The sequence below is a fragment of the Branchiostoma belcheri genome, unplaced genomic scaffold (genome assembly GCF_001625305.1).
Source record: "Branchiostoma belcheri isolate BF01 breed outbred unplaced genomic scaffold, Haploidv18h27 scaffold6, whole genome shotgun sequence".
In the NCBI taxonomy this organism is placed as follows: domain Eukaryota; kingdom Metazoa; phylum Chordata; class Leptocardii; order Amphioxiformes; family Branchiostomatidae; genus Branchiostoma; species Branchiostoma belcheri.
The window spans coordinates 6,071,897-6,092,009 of NW_017804242.1; the positions used below are offsets into that span (position 1 = coordinate 6,071,897).

At 40.5% G+C, this 20,113-nt stretch overlaps 2 protein-coding genes across 3 annotated transcripts; one reads left to right on the forward strand and one right to left on the reverse strand.

Annotated features, from left to right (window-relative positions):
* Positions 1 to 772: 772 nt before the first annotated feature.
* Positions 773 to 12,870, reverse strand: LOC109482646 (AP-3 complex subunit mu-1-like). 2 transcript variants are annotated; one of them, XM_019785461.1, is made up of 14 exons: positions 12,766 to 12,870; positions 12,503 to 12,581; positions 11,456 to 11,561; positions 10,564 to 10,676; positions 9,642 to 9,763; positions 8,568 to 8,694; positions 8,087 to 8,119; positions 7,195 to 7,308; positions 6,526 to 6,599; positions 5,993 to 6,095; positions 5,040 to 5,249; positions 4,389 to 4,457; positions 3,237 to 3,266; positions 773 to 1,078 (listed from the first exon to the last, which is right to left on the reverse strand). In XM_019785461.1, the coding sequence occupies exons 1-14, from the start codon at positions 12,798 to 12,800 to the stop codon at positions 1,013 to 1,015; spliced, it is 1,281 nt and encodes a 426-aa protein (XP_019641020.1). In that variant the 5' UTR covers positions 12,801 to 12,870; the 3' UTR covers positions 773 to 1,012. The 2 variants fall into 2 exon arrangements, with proteins under 2 accessions (XP_019641020.1, XP_019641022.1); XM_019785463.1 differs by lacking the exon at positions 3,237 to 3,266.
* A 108-nt stretch (positions 12,871 to 12,978) lies between these two features.
* LOC109482665 (FAST kinase domain-containing protein 1, mitochondrial-like) lies at positions 12,979 to 19,052 on the forward strand. Its single transcript, XM_019785487.1, has 7 exons — positions 12,979 to 13,082; positions 13,368 to 15,493; positions 16,466 to 16,597; positions 17,065 to 17,175; positions 17,634 to 17,757; positions 18,043 to 18,157; positions 18,681 to 19,052. The coding sequence occupies exons 2-7, from the start codon at positions 13,438 to 13,440 to the stop codon at positions 18,795 to 18,797; spliced, it is 2,655 nt and encodes an 884-aa protein (XP_019641046.1). The 5' UTR covers positions 12,979 to 13,082; positions 13,368 to 13,437; the 3' UTR covers positions 18,798 to 19,052.
* Positions 19,053 to 20,113: the final 1,061 nt, after the last annotated feature.

Consider the following 20,113-nt stretch of genomic DNA (forward strand, 5'->3'; position numbering starts at 1 on the left):
CCAGTAACATACATGTATTGCAAATACTAGGTAATGAACACACTATCTGTTCCAAGGCTATTGAAAAATCTCCAACATGTCATAAAGTTGGAAGACAAGCATACATGTTACAACTGTATAATTATGAAGGATTGGGAAGTTCAGGATTTATGCCTTTTTCTGATTTGATGTGACAAAATGCATACTGTAAGAACTTTCAATTGGTAGAAAAATGCATAGGGCTACATTGTGCAACCCATGCAATATTTCTTAATGATACACAGATAGCGTTGTACCTTACAACTAATATGGTTCAACTTTAGTTACTGTAATCTACATGTAAAATACATTTTACATCATACTAGAGAAATGAAATGGAAGGATGGCTACTACTAGAAATAATAGTAAAAAAGTGAACGTTAAGGGAAACATGTAAATGTACCAGTATTTGACAAGTATGAAGCTGAAATACAAAATCTGATTTGAAAAATATCATAAAGCTATACCGTGGTGAAAAGCTGGAACTTGGGAATTGCACAGAATTCTGTATTCAAGGAATATCTGTATTATTATGATTTTGTATGAAATTTGTGTCTACAAACAAGATGCAGGCCAGAAAACAATAGAATAAATTGTTGATCTTCTACCAAGACACAAATCCTGTAAAAATTTACATTTATTATTATCAACTCAATGTTTAATAAATATACATGTGTATTTTCCCACCTACATGTAGTTATTTTCTTTGAAGCATGGAAAGATGTGCAAGATTTGAGATGAAAATTTTTTACAAAAATTGATAGGGAAGCTTTTAGTAGGGAATGTATTAAATGAGTGAAGGTGGACTAAGGTTTAATATAGGGCAAATTTTTGTCTCTTCAAAATTGTTTGTTGTAACTTCCAGATTAAATATTCAAAGAGGTACATTCAGTTTAGTAAATCTCTATTCGGTTAGAAACTGGATGGTGACAATGGGTGATAATATTTGTGTGGCCTCGGAGTGACCCCAAACGTCTGCTTGGATGAGGTAACATCATGTCCGAACTTGGAAGTTGCCAGCTTTGGTCAAGTACTTCACTCCCTTGAACGGCTTGTATTTCTGAAATTCAAGAAAAAAAAGGAATGGAAAATGGTTAAAAATTTTGCTACAGAAATACCTGGTAGGTACAAATAAGGCCACACCAATTTGATTTGTTGGTTCTCAGATTTTTGTAGGAAAACCATGAAATGGTAAAAAAAGGACAAAAAAACAGGCCTAGGCATCCTATGATAGCCCAAAATGCTACCATAAGAGCCACAATGTTAACACACATGTACTTGAGTGGTTTATAATTTAAAAAAAAATCTAAACTTTTATTCAAATCACTGCATTGACAAAGAAAAGACTGTACCAACTAGAAAGACTTTCTCCAACCGGTGGTGCCAAATTGTGAGCGTTTTAGGCTTGATTCAGAAAGTCAATGAACATGTTACTTTCTGGATCAGAAAAAAATGAAGCGGGTGATCCAAAAACCAAGAAATCAAATTGGTATGGCCTAACAGTCACACAGAAAGCAAGGTTTGAAATGGGCTACTGTTGAAGATACTACAAAATGTTAGAGAGAGAGCTTTTATTTTGGCTAGTGCTGCATACCGGTTCACTGGACTTGTAAGAATGTTTAGGTTCAAGTCCAAAAAAGTCAAGAACTGAGTCCGGACTTATTACCATAAAAGGTAATAACTTCACATACCCCTTTTCTTTCCAAACCACCTAAAACCTTCCGTACATTGCAAAAACTTTGCTGCAAAATGAAGAAAACATTGCCATCGGGCATCGTCAAGTGTCGGCCTCCATGTTATGTGGCAAAGTTTCACCCAGACAACATTGCAAGGTTGCCCACATGCAATTTTGTATATGCCATGGGTTTAGGTACGGACTTACAAGTCCGGAACTGAACCTAAACCTCTGGACTTGAATCCGGACCTGAACCTAAATGTGAGTTTAGGTATGCAGCACTAATTTTGGCTGTGATGATGTCATCCTACATGACTACAGGACACACAGGAGAAAAGAAGTCATGTGGTAGGGCAAGAGGTGTCAATCAAAGTTTCACCATCCAATCAAAACGCTCAACAGATAAATAGTGTTATATGGTGGGAAGAATTCAAATGAAAGACAGGTGGCAGTTAGGAAGAGGCAGTGTTGGGAAGAATTCAACTCAAATACCCTTTCTGAACAAAAAGTAGCCAGAGCATTATGCTGAAGGGCGGTTATAATTTAGACACAGAATGATACAGAAGTACAAGAACATGCCATTTCAGAATGAATGAAGGAACAAAAAAAATGTGTCAGTTAGCTGTTACAAAATTAATAAATAGATATGCGCATATCTGATCAGCTATACAAGCGATCCCAGCGATCTCCCTCTGAAGGCCGGAGGGAGATCCGATCCGCAGGGTGGCTGGGACCGAGGGCGATGTGGAATAAACAGTGTTGTATTTTATTTATGTCATACCCACCCAAAAAAACACGCCTTTCAATGCGAAATGAGCGAAAATTTGGTGTCCCTAAACCCAAAAAATGCAACAACATCGATTCCAACGTCCAAATTCTGTATTCAAATTTTTGAAAGCGGTGCACGTGGTTAGGGCGAAATGCGTTTGAATCGTTCTGTGGAACATTTGGAAGCCCGGGCCGTACGCGTTAAGAACTCCCGGGCCATACCGCTAGTTATCACACGGGCCGGAACATCCGTATCAACGTAATCGCGGCCCAGGTATGACATAATGTAAATTACAGGACAGTTGAGAGAGCCCTATTCAATGTTATATGAATATGGTATGACACAAATACAGCTATCTGGAATGGGAAAGTTAACATGACTACTATTCATTAGTATGGCTAAAATGGGGAACAGTGGTAGTGGCTAGAAAGGAGTTAGTACATTGTAAGTTTTCTGCGTTGTACATGTACAAATGTACATTGTAGCTCTGTTTATCACTAAATAGTAACGTTACATGCAATATATAACCATAAGAATAGTTCACAGTACAATGTAATTGCATGCACTTGCAATAAGAAAGGGTATTTGAAGTTGCTGTCCCAAAACCACAAGTGTTTTGGGCGTCCCAGTCCTGATTTTTGGTTAAACCAGTTTGGGGAGAACCGGTTTCAGTTCAGTTCAATCCGGTTCGATCCAGTTTGACTCAGACCACATGTGTGAGTGACACACTAAGAGAGAGATCCTTTACTCAAGGCCAAAGAGTGCATGACAAACCTCAAAACTGAAGCTTTTCTTTGGGGAGCTCTGAAATATGAGGGGAAAGGCACAGTTTCATCCATTGTCCGTCAACCAAACTCTCTTCTAAAACTAAAATCTTACGTCAACAAAATTTGTGTCATGCTAAGTTCTTGTCATGCAAAGTTCCTGTTTCGTCACGTGCAATGAAAAATCTACTGGAACAGTTAAATCAAAAGTACAAGATGTGATGTCTACCATGCTAAACTAGAGTTGATTGTAAAATTTTTGGTCAGTGACTTTAAAACAAATGGAGAAATATAATGGGGTTGGGTGAGGTACAAATGTATGTGTGTGAGTACTAGAAAAAATGTTGTGTTCCCAGTTTTCCTAGCAAAAATCCACTGACCCTAGCCTTTTTTTTTGGGGTTGACTACTGGCAAGGTACATATAAAATTTTGGCTTGATGTCTGTTTGTTTGTTTGTTTGTTAGTAAACAAGGTAAATTATTTGTTCCCACAAGCAAACAGTGAAAGGGTCCTAGAAACAGCCCTGATTATGATGCATTTTAGTTTTACATTTCGGGCCTCAAAATTAACTTTTTTTTCTTATTGTCCCAGCACTGTCCCAAATAGTTTCAATTGTCCCGAAGTGAGGTTGAACTGTCTAAACCTCTTTTTTCGGGAGTATGTATGACAACAATTTGAAGTCGACTTTATGTTGCTTACGTTCTGACTCCGAGGCAGGCTATAATCGCAGAGTAGACAAGAAATTTTGGGGGCTTTTCTGAGCCAAAAGCCGGGACGTGTGCCTGATCGACAAAAGTAGGGCTGACATTCTGATGTTGATTATTTTTCTATTGTCCCCAAAATGTCCCAAGGTGTCTTTTTAGTTATCCCAGCCTAAATTTTAGCTGTCAGTGGCCATCGGGACACTGGTAATTGAATATTTCGAGCCCTGCATTTTTTAATTGTTTTTGTAGGATCAGTTCAAGAAAATAAGGACAAAGAAACATGTAAACAATTCCTACCTACCGAACCTGATTTTTTCAGGATTGTTACCGGAAACACAACATAGTTTTTCCTAGGCCTTAGGACATCTACAGGACTTTGTCCATTTATGTAATATTGTGTGCATGTATGATGTCCAGTGTACATGTATGTAAAGTGTATGATGTCCATCCTTACTGACCTCTCCATACATGTCCAGTCTGTTCACCTTTAACCCTGACACAGCCATCTGTTGGATCTTGAACTGGACCTGTGGAAAAAGAAAGAATGGCAAACTTCGTATCAGACTATAAGATTATTTGTTTGAGAACAGGCCAAAATCAATGTGTGCAGATGTCATCCATAGAATTAAATTAGTGTAATAATAAATGGTTTTTATTGTCCAAACAGCACCCGTGCAGTCACAGCCTTTAACGGCTGAATTGATGCAGGGTATCACATAATAATCAATACAAATCACAACAATCAAATAATACAAATGATAACACATATTTGCTCCACAGATTTTTTGTGGAACTGCCGCAAGGGTCTGTGCGGCTGCCATTTGGCACCACAAGGTGACCTCAATACGACTTTGCCCAACCAAAGTTAGGTACCCATTCACCTGGGTGGAGTGAGGAAATTCGTGTAAAGTGCCTTTCCCAAGGGCACAACGTCGGGGCGCATGTCCAGACATGTCCCGGGTACAACTGAGGATCGAACCCAGGTCTCCCCGCTTCATAGTTGAACGCTCTACCACTACGTACGCCACCCGATGCCACCAATATTATGTGTGCAGATGTCATCCATAAAATTAAATCAGTGTGGCCTTACAAAAATCCATATTACTCACAGAAATAGCAGGGTTGGACTCTGGCGGGGGAGACCCACTCTGTAGACTGATGTTCCCCCTGAGGTTGGGCAGCTTCTGGGGGTTGATCTTCCCCACGTCCCAGGTCAGCACCTTGGCAACCGGGTCAAACGTGTAGGTGCCCTGGGTCGGGGTCAGGTTCATGTTCAACACCACCTTAGGCATGGCACAGGTGATCACCACCGACTCCACCTGCAAAATAAACAACAACAACAAATCGGAGATTTCAAACTTTCAGAAAGTGTTTGGGTATTTGTGAATGTATTGGAACTGAATGGCTTGTATGATTACTACTAATACTTACTTGGCACATACTACTGTCACCCAGGGCATACTGGGTCACAACCCTGTCAATCAACTGAAACCTAGTCTCTGCCCACTCACTTCCAATTCTTCCTGCTGAGGATGAGATACAAACTCCCCGCTAATAAGGCCACACCAATCTAATTTCTTAGTTAACGGATATTTCTAGAAAAATAGCGGGCGGGTGAAAAAATAATAAAAACAGGCCTAGGCATCCTATTATGTCCCAAAATGGTACGATAGGAGCCATGAAGTCAACACACCAGGCTGGTTCAAAATTTAAACAAAGAATTTTGAACTTTTAATGACACCATTGCATTGAAGGATGGAATAACTGTAACAACTAGGAAGAAAAGGATTGTTTTGAACTGTACAGGGCAAAATATGAGCATTTTGCAGTTGATTCTGAATTTCTTTTTTTTTGCAAATCAGAAAAAAAAAGAAGCTGGCAAATCCGTTAACCAAGAAATCAAATTGGTGTGGCCCAAGCCAGTGATTATAAAGTACATGTAAAGTACTTTATTATTTAAACATTTACTGTAATGGTAATATCAGTGACGTTGAAGCTACCTTTTTTGGGTCTGTATTGTTAATATTTCAATAAGGAATTAAGAATTGAAGGTGCTACCTACCAGTTTGCCCATGGTCTGTTTAGGTCCCACGGTGACGTCAAACCGCCCCCCTCCCTCTCTGAAGGAGATGTTAGGTTTCACGTACACAGGGATGGCCACCATACTGTGGGGAGAAAACAGGTATTACTAAGTTCTAGGCTCTATTCTAAGACCCCACAAGAAAGCAGAGATTTCAGACTTCTGGAGTGTTTGGAGTTTTTGTGAATGTATTGGAACTGTATTGTATGATCAAGGGGAAATACCAAATTGAATCACCTGTGAATCACATCATAGAATGGAATACTACTCACATGATTGTATGACTTAACTCCAATATTACAGTTTATGTTTCATACCATGCACAATACACATTCTTAGTGACCTCATACCACATCTTACCACCCAGGACTACAACCCTGTCAATCAACCAAAACTCAGTCTTTGCCCGCTCACTTTAAATGCTTGCTGCTGAGGTAAAATTGGAAACAAAAGAAAAACAATACTTTTGAGACATCAATGCCTACCATGCTGAGAAAAGAGAAGACAAGACTTACTTCTGAGACCCCACATGGTAGGAGATGAGTCTGAAGTTGCCGTCTGGAGGAACGAAGGACAAAACTCTTTCTGACTGTAAGAGAAATAAGAACATTGCATGATCATTTTATAGTATAGAAATACATGTACCTGGTGATCTTTTAAAGTGGATCCACCTCTGAGGTGCCAAATACAACTTTTACCAAGTTAAACCTTCTTATGCAGTGTAGAAAATACTTTTTTGAACCAGGTTGCCTAGTGGGCAACCTATGGCAAAAATTAGGTTGCCCATCAGAATTTCAGGTTGTCCCACCTATAAGTTACTACTTTCCTCAAATTAAGTAATGTTACATACATAAGCCTTTGACAATATTTCTAACAGCCTTTAGTTAACTGATACAGTACTAGTAATAGCCATCAATACCTAAAATTAAAAAGCATCTGCAGGCTACAGTGGTGCAAGCCAAGTGGGCATGATTTTTTTTGGGGGGGGGGGGTCATTCTTAAAATTCAGGTAGCACACTGGGCTACCTAGGTTCAAGAATAGGTTGCCCCAAGTAAAATTTGGTAAACCAGGTATTTTGCACACTGATCTTAGCAGGCTGAAATTTAAAAATGACATTATGAAATGAGTTTTTAAAAAACACACACACTGAACACAAAAACAAACAAACAAACAAACAGTTTACCTCCCATCTCTTGAAGCGTACACAGGGGTGGAAACTGACGTCGTCCAGGATACGAGGGTTCATGAAGGACAGGGTGAGGTCTGGCATCCCCGACAACTTCACACAGCAGTCAATCTACAACAACAGTACAACCTTAGCACAACCGTAGTCAATCTACATGTACAATAACAATACAATCTTACTAGCCACACAAAAGAGCTTCAGAAATCTTTCAGGACTTTGGTTAATTGGTTGTCCTAGACATGCAGGGCTCAAAATATGCACCTTAGTGCACCCACATATTTGGAGCTGTGCACCCAATTTTTTCGTAGGTTTAATGTACAAGATGTTCAATGTATTTTTATTCTTTATTTTAATTCAATTGTAGCAAGACAATACGTTGGCCACCCAGGCAGCATGGCTGATTTCGGGTGCCAAACAAAATTATGTTTAATGTATAATAGTATACAGCATATTCTTAACAGCCAAGTGTCAGAAAAATAATAAAAATTATAGTCTCTTCTTTAGAAATGAAACATTATTAGTTTTTACTGACATTCTACTTACTTTATCTTATATGCCGCACCCAATTTTTTAGGTTGGATGCACCAGTGTACCTACATGTATTCCCAAAAATGAATTTCGAGCCCTGACTTCCAAGCAGTTTAGAATTTTTCCAGTAAATTTCAATATGTTCATTCAAGGAAGGGGGGAGGGTGTACATGCACTGTTTTGGACATGGGAACAAAAAATATTGAAGTATTTTTTCCTTGACAATTAGAGGTAAGTTAACATATTTTGTGGCACTGATAATATTTCAAAAGACAAGCAAGCCTTACAGAGCCATGAATCGAACGAGAAAGTTTGGAGCAATAAAAAACACACAAACATGTGAACATGTATACCAACTTACCACTCCCTGTATATCAGCAAATACTGTGGAGCCCTGGAGTAATATACAAAAAAAAATATTGTCTTAATCATGTGAATGAGACATTTGATAATTCATATTGGAAGACTAGAAAGGTAACATTTGCAAAGCAAATACATAATGTTTACCTTCCCATATGGCCTGCTCTGTTAATTCTTACTCAAACACATTCACATATATGGTGACAGGAGTCTAAATCCCTCCTGCTATAATTTATAGTATAAAATTGCAACCCAACACTAGTTACCATGGTGACAGACGTCTGGTTCAGGTCATTAACCTTATTTGTTTGGAGAAGAAGAAGAAGAGGAAACAGAGCAAAAACAAGATGTTTTCCTTCAGTAAATATAAAAATAATATATTATAATATATGCAAAGTTCAAATGCATTTAAAAGAGTTTCCAACAACATTTTGTTTGAATTTGTTGGAAAAGAAGTTGTAATTTGTGTGAAATTGTTGAACCTGTTTGTCGATGATGGCGTCTATTTCTTCGATGACGTCGAAGTAGGCCTCGTTGTTGGTGTACTTGACCCCTGCCCTCCTCCAGGGGACGTTAGACAGCTGACCGGTGGGGAGGGTGTCTGCTAGGCTGGGGGGGGGGGGGTGCATAATAAATGGTTTATTGGTCAAACATTACCTGTGCAATCACAGCCTTTTATAGCGCTGAATTGATACAGGGTTTACAATCACATAATACACATGATACATATAACATATTTGCTCCACACATTTTTGTGGAACTGTCACAAGGGTCTGTGCGGCTGCCATTCGGCGCCACAAGGTGACCTCAATATGACTTTCCCCAACCGAAGTTACGTACCCATTCACACCTGGGTGGAGTGAGGAAAATTGTGTTAAGTGCTTTTCCCAAGGGCACAACGTCGGGGCGCATGTCCAGACATGTCCCGGGTACAACTCAGAATCTAACCCGGGTCTCCCGGTTCATAGTCGAACGCTCTACCACTATGCCACCCGACGCCACCAAATTAACCTGATTAAAAACTTTATGAAATAAAGACTGAACTGTAACTTCCAACACTAGGTATAGAATTGGGACTTACCCCAAATTTTCGGTTGACTCCATCAACCTTGTTCACGGAATGGACCCGTCTACTCTTGGAACGTGGCGTCAGAGACACGTGACTGTAGTAGCGGGTCATACGTGCCAGATAACTTGTGTCGCCCCCCGTCTCTGTTCAGGGTAGGTCTGTGAGCTCTTATGTAGACTGCCTCCTTAACTCCTCTTGCAAAGAAGTCCCGTGTCTCTGACGTCACGTTCCAAGAGTAGACGGGTCCATTCCGTGAACAAGGTTGATGGAGTCAACCGAAAATTTGGGGTAAGTCCCAATTCTATACCTAGTGCTGGAAGTTACAGTTCAGTCTTTATTTCATAATGATTTGTACCAACACAGATGAACTTTCATGCCTGATTAAAAACTGATTAGAAACTTGCACAACTTCAGTCAGTTTATTATACTACATGTATGCTAACCAACCGTGGCCTAAGCAGTAACCCTGATATTCTGTTTTACTTACTTGGAGCTGCCTGTGACGGTGTTGACGACTGTTCGGAGGATGTTGGGGGGTTTGATGAGTTCCTTCAGGATGTTAGACTCTGTGGCCAGGGGGAAACCATTGTCCAACATCTCCTCCAACAACTGTAGAACAAGAAAGGAATATTAATTTATGAAACTTGCTGAATATCTTGTACTCAAGTAGTAGTTATAGACACAAACTTAATTAGATATAGATTTGCTGTCTATAATTTTCTAGTTATAGTTGTAGACTAGAAACTGGGTAAACATGTATTTTAACCCAGAGTTTTAATGTCAATTTTTCTATTCTTACTTGCTAGAATCGACCAGAGGGTACATGTAATGTTTGCCCTTCATCTGCACAGGGTAGGACAAGTCCCATTGCCCACTTGCCCAGGGCAAGTAAAAGTACTGTTTGGGCAAGTGCATGTACCCTTAGAATTGGGCAAGTAAATGTTTTGGATCCAAAGTATAGCCGCTATGGTGTTTGGAGCAAGTCAAACCCATCTTATTTTGATTGATAATGCACCCCAATATTATAAACTCCAAAATAAGATAATTTCTTTGGTGGTAGTAAAAACGAATAGAAATATGTATATTTTGGGCAAGTGAAAAGTTGGTTCGGGCAAGTGGAAATGACTTGTACTGGCCCGATAGAGCAAGTGGATTTTTGAAAACTTGTCCAACCCTGCTGCAATGTAAAACTACAGGGCTTGCAGTTCAGAACCTATAGCTAAAATACTAGTACGAACAATATAGATTTTCTACAAACATAATATGTTTATGGATTTGTTAGGACTTCAGTAACAAGTATCGTGTTATATTTTGTCCAACTTCTTCTTTCATGGCCTCAATAAAAAACATCCAGCTAAAACAAACAAACAAACAAACAAATAAACAAGCATTGAAGCATTGTTCCTGACCTCGTAAACGATAACATAGTTGTCCTTTATTGCAGTCTCTCCTCCGTCTCCGAAGTAGTCTGTGAAGGTGTCGACCACTCTGTGTAGGAACTCTATCACAAACAGGGGAGGGACTGGGGAAACAACATGAAATGTAAGATTCCAACTGGAGAAATAACATTTGCAAAGCAAAATTGCATAATGTTTACCTTCGGACATGGTCTGCTCACTCAAACACATTTACATACATGTACTACTAGTATATGGTGACAGGAGCAGAGCAGACCATGAAATTGCAACATTATGTAACCCAACACCAGTCACCATAACAGACGTCAACAAATCATGTCATTGGTCAGGTCAGAGGTCACTGTTTGGGGAAGAAGAGGACGAAACAGACCAAAAACAATATGTTTTCCATCGGTAAACATAAACATCACAAAACCTCTTGGAAGTACATGCAAAATGCAGGAAATAGCGTTTCAGAGGGTCAAGGTTTCAAAATTTTTTCCAAGGGAGCTAGCATGCCCTTAAGGATTGTTATGTCTGGTGCAATATGCTGTGCCTTCAGTGCTTGACAATGATGTTATGTCAAACAAAATTGAGATGACAGAAAAAAATTCAGAACAATGTTTTATTCATTCTGTCTTGACTTAAGCTAGGAAACAACAATATATGTGTTTTATATAAATTATAAAATCATCTTTTTTATGTACAAGATAAATAACATAATATATGTTAAATCAAAAGCCTATAGCTATAGGACAACAACCCAGCATGGCGAAATTAAACTTGTTGTGACGCCTACTAGGACTGAGTGAGTGAGTGAGTCAGCTATAGGACAGCCCTTTATCTCATTATGAGTCTTGATATCATGGGAAATATTTGAGAAAGCTGTCCCTACACTCCCTACCTTCTGTTGTACAGACTGCTACAAAGTAGATGTTTTCTCTGTAGATGTGGATGAGATAGTGGTGGGGAGTGGAGATCACAGGGTTCACATCTTCTGGGCTATTGGCCTGTCAGAACAAACAACACATGAAAACTGGGGGTAAGAACAACTTAATGTACAATATTAAATGCATTGCACATTGTATAAATGTATTCTAGCATATATAATGTTACATGTAGTACAGGTGTACAATATTGATATCATGCACGATCAATGTATACTTGTATTATTTTATATTTATAAGTTGGACCTGTTGCTATTATAAAAACTCAATAGCACATTAGGCCACAGTAAGTAATTTTTATGGATGACATCAGCACACGCATTAATTTTCACCCGATTTTGGGAAAAAAAACAAGAAATTTTGTTGCCTTCTGACAGTGGTCAACATGCCGAAAATGGGCAAAGATGTCTGTTGCCATGCCTGAACGTGGATGGCAGATAACTATGAAGAGAAGAGACAAGAAAAGGCTCTAATTTAATGTTGTGCTTCTTACTTTGATGCAGTAATATGTGATGTTGGCTGTGTACATCAATATCATCATACTAATACTATTGTGATGTTCCCACTGAATCAAAAGTAAACATTTGTACAATGATTGAGTCAAAATTTTAAAATGTAGGAACCTTGTTTTTTTCGGCCCGCCTTTTTTTTGCCCTATCACATTAGATTTGGAGTCTGCGGAGGATGTCATTCATAAAATTTACTTGTTGTGGCCTAAGGGATAACTTGTGTGTACTATACATAAATTTGAGTTTCAGTATAATTTAAAACAAATTGTGCCTACACAGAATACATAGATAAAACAGAATAGAGACAACAACAACAACAGATAAAACTGGAATCAACAACAACAGATTTCAGAGATATCACCAGTAGGTTCTTATAAGGTACTAGGGAAGTTGACCCCCTGTTCAGTACATATTGATATTTGTCATATGACCAACTGATTACATTAGGTCCGGTTTCTATCTAACGTTAAATGTAGGACAAAAAAAACTTGGTACCTTTTGTTGCTCTTCAAAAAAGTAGTCACACACAGATCTGCTGATGACACTTTTCCAGTGCTTCTCCATAAAAATATCCCTGAACACAAAAAATAAAGTTGACAAGAAGAAATTTATGTTTTTACAGAGATACCAACGCCCCCCTCCCCATTCGAGTATCGCAAAAATACCTCTAAATTTTTAAGTTTAAAATGCAAACACGAAAAATAATGTATCAAATGGCAGGAGCGCAAGAAGATTGGAAGAAATAGCTAAGAACTTACCCCGCACTGTTGATCATAAATAAACTGTGGATCATTTTGTAGCTTTTAGTTACTTCCACGTAGCCCTCCCCCAAAAAACTAGGTTACTCTTCCTACAGCGCACGCGCTGGCAACCAGGAAGTGTAGAAGCGCCTGCTGGCGACTTTTTATCAAACTGCAGCTTGCAACCAAACGGTGTAGAAGCGCCGCCTTGCGACTTTTTATCAAAGTGCAGTTCAGTTACCCCAGAAAATCACGTGTGGGACGTTCTCTTGACTTCCTTTGCCAAAAAAGCTCAGAAGTCCACTTTTGTAAGACCAGATCAAGGAAGGAAAGTGGTAAGTTGTGATTTGTGTACCGTGTGTTCCTATAAGTAGCTGTGTTTTAAGAAATATTGTGTTGAAAGGCCAAAACGATACAGAATTTCAATCAAGAATATGGGGAGGGGGGCACACGACCTTACATGTAAAGTGTACTGTAAGTGTACTGTAACGTTACTGTATGTATTTTTTTAATGCCCACGATCATGATAATGATCATTTTCTTAGTACACTTAAGTTTTATACCGCTGTCATACCAAACAATATTCTATGTTCTTCACCACTTTCTCCTTTCTGTTGCAGGTTTTTGATATATGACTTCTGCTGTGGATTGTTGACATTAAAAGTTTAAAGGCCAGGGAAGCATACAACCATGAACAGGGCATTAAGACTCCTGGTGTCTCACTCAAGATTTGTGTTACCAACTTTCAGAGGGACCCCATTTAGAACTCCATACATGTACTCTTCAAATCCTCAAAGAGTTACATGTAGATATCTCTGTCTTGCCAGAACTCAAACTAGTAACGTTACCACAGAAGAGAAAGACAGGCTCATAGAACGGATCGATAGTTTCGAAGATCACTCGGAAATTCTGAACTTTCTCCACGAGAATGAAAGAAGCCTTACCCCCGTACATATCAGTAAAGCCCTGGACGCGCTATGGCTGATCCAGTCACAGAAGGACAGATATCAACAGAGTTTTGACGCGGTAGGGAACAGCCCCGTGTTTGGGAAAGTTTGCGAGATGGTCCTTCAGCAGTTAGGGGGAGAGAAGGTGGACAACGAGTTCGTGATATCTAGTCTGTACGTGCTCTCACGACTCGGACTCGAAGCATCAAACGTTTTGATGCAGCAGCTGTTCTTGAAGGGATGTCGAAGCTTGGACGAACTGGATATTCCGCAGTTGTCGAAGTTCGTGGCGACTCTGCGTTACATCGGCCCGATGTACTACCGCAGCCCGGTAATGGCAGAGGTCATAGAGGTTGTGTGCCGCCGTCTTGGCGAGATTACGCACATACGCGAGTTCTCGCAGCTGATGATCGGCATGGCACGACTTTCCTCTCCGGATCTGAACCAGCAGTTGGTCGAGAAAGCTGCGGAACTGATGGTGGACTGCGAAGACGACCGAAATCCGAACAACGTCGGCCGCATCCTCCGCGCCCTCAACATCATGAAAACGAAACACCGACAACTGCTGGAGATGATCAGCAGGTATTTCCTCGCCGTAATGGACGAACTCGACGTCCACACGATATTTCGGATCAAAGACGCCGCGAAGGATCTCGGCTACCACAACAGGGCCTTGGAGGAGGCCTTCCGCAGGCGTCTCCTGTCTTTGGTGCCTGATTCGCACGACAGCTTCCGGAAGTCAATGATTCCGTGCCTGCTTTGGTGCCTGGGCCCCGTAGCGCCGACCGGCGTAAAGCGAAACCTCGAGACCCTCGCTTTGCGACAACTCCCAGATCACATCCAAGAGATGGAACTTGTAACGCTCCTTCAAGCCCTGGAAGCGATGCGTTGTCGTAACCAAAATCTGCTACAAAAAGTGGCAAGGCTAGTCCAGCCTCATATAAATCTCGAAGATGTGAAGTTGAAACCTGTACTCCAGTCGGCTAAAACCTTCATGGCGGCAGGTTACGACGATCAAGCCTTCCTCGCGCAGCTGAGGTACACGCTCGTTTCCGTGGCGGGGAGCACGTTCAAGCCTCCCGTGGTCGCGGAGTGCGTGAACTGTCTGTCCCAGCTTCCCGGAGGAAGACTCGAGGACGCCGTGGTCAAGAAGATCGACGCGATGCTCCCGCAGTTCACGTTCGCCGAACTGGGGCTGATCACGCAGAGCCTCCGTACGCTCACCACCAACACGACGGTCCAGAAGGCCAATCAGAGAGCTCTGTCGGACCTCTTCAGGAACGTGAACGCCACGGTGATCGAGCGGCTCCACCATGTCACAACCTTCAGGACCCTCCAGAAGGTCGTCCTGTCGTACTACGTGGAATCCCCCGCCTGGACGTCAACCTTTCTAATCGACGAGATCGTGAAGTGGTACGAGAGAAACCTCGGGGAGGTCGACAGACTGACAGGCAACAACTTAGCGTCCTGGGCGATGGTGATGTCGCGTACGCGCGTACAACACGGTCTCATTCTCGACACCCTCGCGAACACCGCGGTCCGAAAAATCCACACCCTGCAAAACGACCACCTCCTTACCATCCTATCCGTGTTCGGTTTCCTGAACTACAGTCCAACGAACGCGGATGAGTTTTTCGGCGCCTGCGTAGACGCCATTACGAAGAAGCTGTGGACTATCCAACCCTACATCCTGATCAGACTGGCCTACTCCTTAGCTCTACTGCAGCAGCTACCAGCTGACGTTGTGAAGAGAGTTTTCCAGGTCAAGTTTCTGGAACAACTGGACACGTACCTGGAAAGTGAGTTCAGGACCCGAAAGACAAATTTACTTTTCCTGCATACAAGCTCGTATTGGACCACTGGTGCAAGTAACATTCAAAATGAGTCATAACCAGTTAGAAAATCACCAACCCCTATATATACAGTGTACCTAACACATAACCTTCTTGACAAAGGTAATTACTTGGCCTGCACCAAAGAAATCCCTAGGCCTGAACCACTAGCTGGTTTTTTTATGCCTTTCAGTTGTTAAGACAAACACTTTGAATGCTACTTTGGACTGGTGCAGGTTAGGTACAGAGTAGACATTATAAATGCATATCATCTGTAGTTGGGGTTTTAAGTTCCGAAGTTAAATCTCATTATATAAACATGTAAATAAGATAACTAGAAAGGAAATGAAGGAAATTTTACAAGGATGGGAAATTATTTTGCAATATTTTAATAATTTCTGCAATTACACATAAAAACTGCTGGTAGGCATATGTGTACATCATATTATATCATACCCGGGCCGCGATAACGTTCGAAACGCTTCCCTGGCTTCCATAAAACTATTCGAACGCGTTTCGTCCTAACCGCGTGCGCCCCTTTCGAAAATTCGAATACAGAATCCGGACGTTGGAACTGATGTTGTTGCATTTGAGGGTTTAGGGGCACCAACTTTTGGCTCATCTTGCATTGAAAGGCGCGTTTTCTTGGGTGGGTATGATATAAATAAAATACAACACGGTGTATTCCGCATCGCCCTCGGTCCCGGCCCTCCCGCGAGTCGGATCGCCCTCCGGCCTGTGGCCGTCGGGCGATCCGACCCGCGGTCGGGCCGATACCTCGGGCGATACGGAATACCCCGTGTTGTATTCTATATGTACAGTACATGTAGTTTTACATTATCAACAACCACAATATAATATTGCTTTGGTGTCGATGCAGTACATCTAAGTATCACCAGGGGGCATACAAACACTGTAAAAGAAACACTCCCGTTACAGGATCGAAGGACCACCACAACGCCCAGTTACGTGACACCCTGATGCGCGTGAACCGCGCCGTGGTGCTGGAGTATCCGGAGTACGACATTCCCTGGTTCCATGGACAGTACTGCAGCGAAGTCGCCAAGAAAGGTCGGTGACCATTTACCCAACATGACTTGTAAATACCGGGAAGCTTTTTATTTCTTTGCTTTTCATACAAAAAATAGCAAGACATAGTAAATTTAAGTTTTAACCTTTGGTATTTGTCATAAAACTATAGTTGTGTTATGCCATAAAACAGTCTTACATGTATTTACCAGACAATAGACAGACAAATTGAATGCAAAAAAGTTTTTTTATGTAACAGTCAAAACTGCCCTGTTAATTACTCAAATATATTCATGGTCAGACAGGAGTATAAATCCCTCCTACTGATAAAATTGCAACATCATGTAACACATGTAACCCAACACCAGTTACCATGGTGACAGACATCAACAAATCAGGTTATTGACTAGGTCAGAGGTCTGTTGGGAACGGAAGAAGAAGAGGAAATGTAGCAAAAACAATGTTTCCTTCGGTAGACATAATAAAACATTAATATTTTCCCTCCCCAGTTCCAGTCCTGGACGGTGTGGAGAAACAGATACAGGAGGTTCTGACTGATGTTTTGGGCGGACCTGAGTTTGTCAGGTCAAAGGTCATCTCTCCTTACTTCCAAACAATAGGTGTGTATTGTGGTTTAAATCAGCCCCTCAAAATGCAGGATATAGACATTTGACATGATATATTGAGATTAAAAAAAACTGGACGTAGAACACTGGCCTGATGTCTTGCTTCATCTGAAGTCTAAAACCTGCCCAGAAGAGAACAAGAAATAGCCATATGCCTTCAAGTACCAGAGTTATCAACCAAGGATTGAGGTGTTCAAGAATTCATTCTTTCCTAGAACTATCACAGAGTGGAACTCGCTGTCACCAAGTACCGTAGGGGCATTGTCATTAGATAGCTTTGAACAATGTCTAGAGTTAGATGTTCAAGGGTTAGTTGTAACAAGTCGATCAGTGTAATATAGCCAGCTGCCGCCGCGCCGCGTGCCCGCAAAGCTGGTGTGTTACGCCATGCCAAAGGGCGGTTATACCAGATATACAGATACAGAAAATCTGTTCTGTTTGTTTGTCTGCAGATTTTGAGTGTTATCTGACAGAGGAAGGCTCAGCCCTGCCATGTGTGGAGTATGGAGACTTCTGGAACAGAGCTGAGGGGTGTTGGCAGAAGGCTACCAAACCTCTACCTCCCACAGCACACAGGTAAACTTTCTCAAACACGTTTGAACTGTAATTTCCAACATTGGATTTATCTTGTCAAGGAATGAGCAATCCACTGCTTCCATGACGTCCCATTATACAGATAACACACATGGCTTGGTGAGCTTTGGATCATCAGTAGCAGAAAGTTTGTAGTGTCCCCTGTCTCTGTTGAGGGAAGGTTGTAATGCCCTGATGTACACGTGAAATGCAATATACATGTAGATACCTTTTTTAATTTGCAACAAACATTATTCACTTCACTATTTCTATTTTTTTTCTGTCCAGAGTTGCTATTGACTACCAGGATGCCCGTGACTACTGTAGGAACTCCCAGCACCTACTGGGGCATGTGGCCATGCGGAAGCGCCACCTAGAGATTCTTGGCTGTACTGTCATTCAGGTAAATATTTTATTTCAGAACACTTGTTAATTTGTTCCTTTACCTTTTTGATATCCCTCAATTCAACATTAAATCAAGACTTTTATCTGCTTTGGGCCTTGGACTTTAAATGATTGTGAGATTTACTTTGTTGATTATTAGCTAAATGGTACCTTGTACATTTTATTAGAATTAACTTATGTACAATTTTATATTTTAGTGTCTGTTTATGTATCATTATTTTGTCTCTAATTGTCTCTAATTGTCGATTTGCTATAATTTTTAATTTGTATAATTGGTCTCTACAATTGTTGATTCTCTGTAATTGTTGATTTTCATTTGTTTCAAAAATGAATACTAGTATTATAATTATTATTATATTATCTGAAAGTTAAGAGTAGTGTAGTGTACTACAGTGTATAACATTTGCCAGTTATGAATAAATACATTGTAAAACTGCATTAGCAGTTATGAATGAATAAAACTGAATTAGCACTATAATAACCATAATATCATTATTAATATGTAATTGTTTTATTGGCAGATTCCTCACTTTGAGTGGAACTCTATGAAGCTGGCTACTGAAGAGTCCTGGAAGGAGTACCTCCAACAGAAGCTTTCTGCTGCAGTTGGGAAATCAGTCACAAGGGGGCAGCAATGACCTTCAATGCAAAGTTACCAGAACTGGGCAAATATTGTTGCAGAATGTGTAATGTAGTAAATCAAAGGAAATGGTAGTTGTTGTTTTGAAAAATTAATGATATTTAATATCTAGGAAATCAGAATGAACATTTATTCAATAAAGATATATTGTAGGATAAAAATATCTGTTGTCTCCCTTTTTTTCTATGGTTGAAAACAAGGAGTCACAAAGTAGTGGGGGTGAAGTCTGCCATCTCTGATGTCTTGTGTGTGTGGAAAGGGAGAATGTTTACGGGGAAAGGCCATGTTGATTTGATTATATGGATGACATCTGCGCACCCATGAATTTTCGGCCGTTTCCAAAAAAAAAAGTTTTCAACCAAAACAGTTGCAATACTAGCAAATATATACCATAAGTTGCACAAAAAATATTGGAAAACAATACCAATGTCGTAGAGTGCCAAAATCAAACGAAAAAGACGACAATGAAAAGAATTGAATTTGAAGAGTAGATTATTCGCCAAATCATACTTTGTGTCCTTTGTTCAACCTTCATGACCACGTAGATTTCATAATGAAAGCAACTTTTTTTTTGTCAAACTTTTTTTTATTCGCACGCTCGCATCAGTTTTGGTGTTCCACGATGGTCAGATTGGGCCCAAAAGTCCCACTCTGCTACTACATGTATGGAGATCGAATCCCCCGAACCCGCGAATCTTGTTCGATATGACGTCATTCGAATAGAACGGGCGTTCGATCCGGGGTTACCCGCGGTCATTTACAGTAAAGCGGCTACTTCAAGCCCTTTTTTACTTGGGAACCACGGAACAGGAAAAATCCACCTTTCCACAAATATGAACCGTTTTCAAAACATTACATCTATGCCGTGATTTTATTGTGGATATGTAACATGTAACGAAGCTACTGCCGTCATCGTGGGTGACCTTGAAGGTCAGAATTCTTGTTGACGCTGTTATAAAATCCAGGTCCCCATATCCAAGTGGCACAGCATGCGTGCAAACATGGTATTTTAACCATTCCCAAAAATCGCTCAAATTACCTCGTTGAGGGCTTGTTTGGAAGAGGAACGATTTCCGCAGATTTCTGTCTTGGGGATTTTTTAAATATGGCCGCGATTATGAATTATCGGTATTTAAAGTTAAAACACTGCGTTTTTAGCTCTTCTTTTGACTGTAAGTCGAGTTTTAGTTAAAAAATAAAAAATCCTAAGACAGAAAGTTTATATTTACTGTAATATTTCTAAAAATCCAAAAATCTAACCTTTTTTTAATTTTCGGGGCCTCTTAAAATCAGTTGTTTGGTTCTCGTGAACCC

What these genes read in the sequence shown, in the direction of transcription:
- LOC109482646 (XM_019785461.1), bottom strand. Translation starts at nt 12,800, where the DNA reads ATGATCCACAGTTTATTTATGATCAACAGTGCGGG. An exon ending in ACTATGTTATCGTTTACGAG is followed by an intron (nt 9,764 to 10,563) that starts GTCAGGAACAAT and finishes CTTGTTCTACAG; the next exon opens with TTGTTGGAGGAGATGTTGGA. An exon ending in ACGCCATCATCGACAAACAG is followed by an intron (nt 8,120 to 8,567) that starts GTTCAACAATTT and finishes ATATTACTCCAG; the next exon opens with GGCTCCACAGTATTTGCTGA.
- LOC109482665 (XM_019785487.1), top strand. Translation starts at nt 13,438, where the DNA reads ATGAACAGGGCATTAAGACTCCTGGTGTCTCACTCAAGATTTGTGTTA. An exon ending in ACTGGACACGTACCTGGAAA is followed by an intron (nt 15,494 to 16,465) that starts GTGAGTTCAGGA and finishes CTCCCGTTACAG; the next exon opens with GATCGAAGGACCACCACAAC. An exon ending in CTACCTCCCACAGCACACAG is followed by an intron (nt 17,758 to 18,042) that starts GTAAACTTTCTC and finishes TTTTCTGTCCAG; the next exon opens with AGTTGCTATTGACTACCAGG.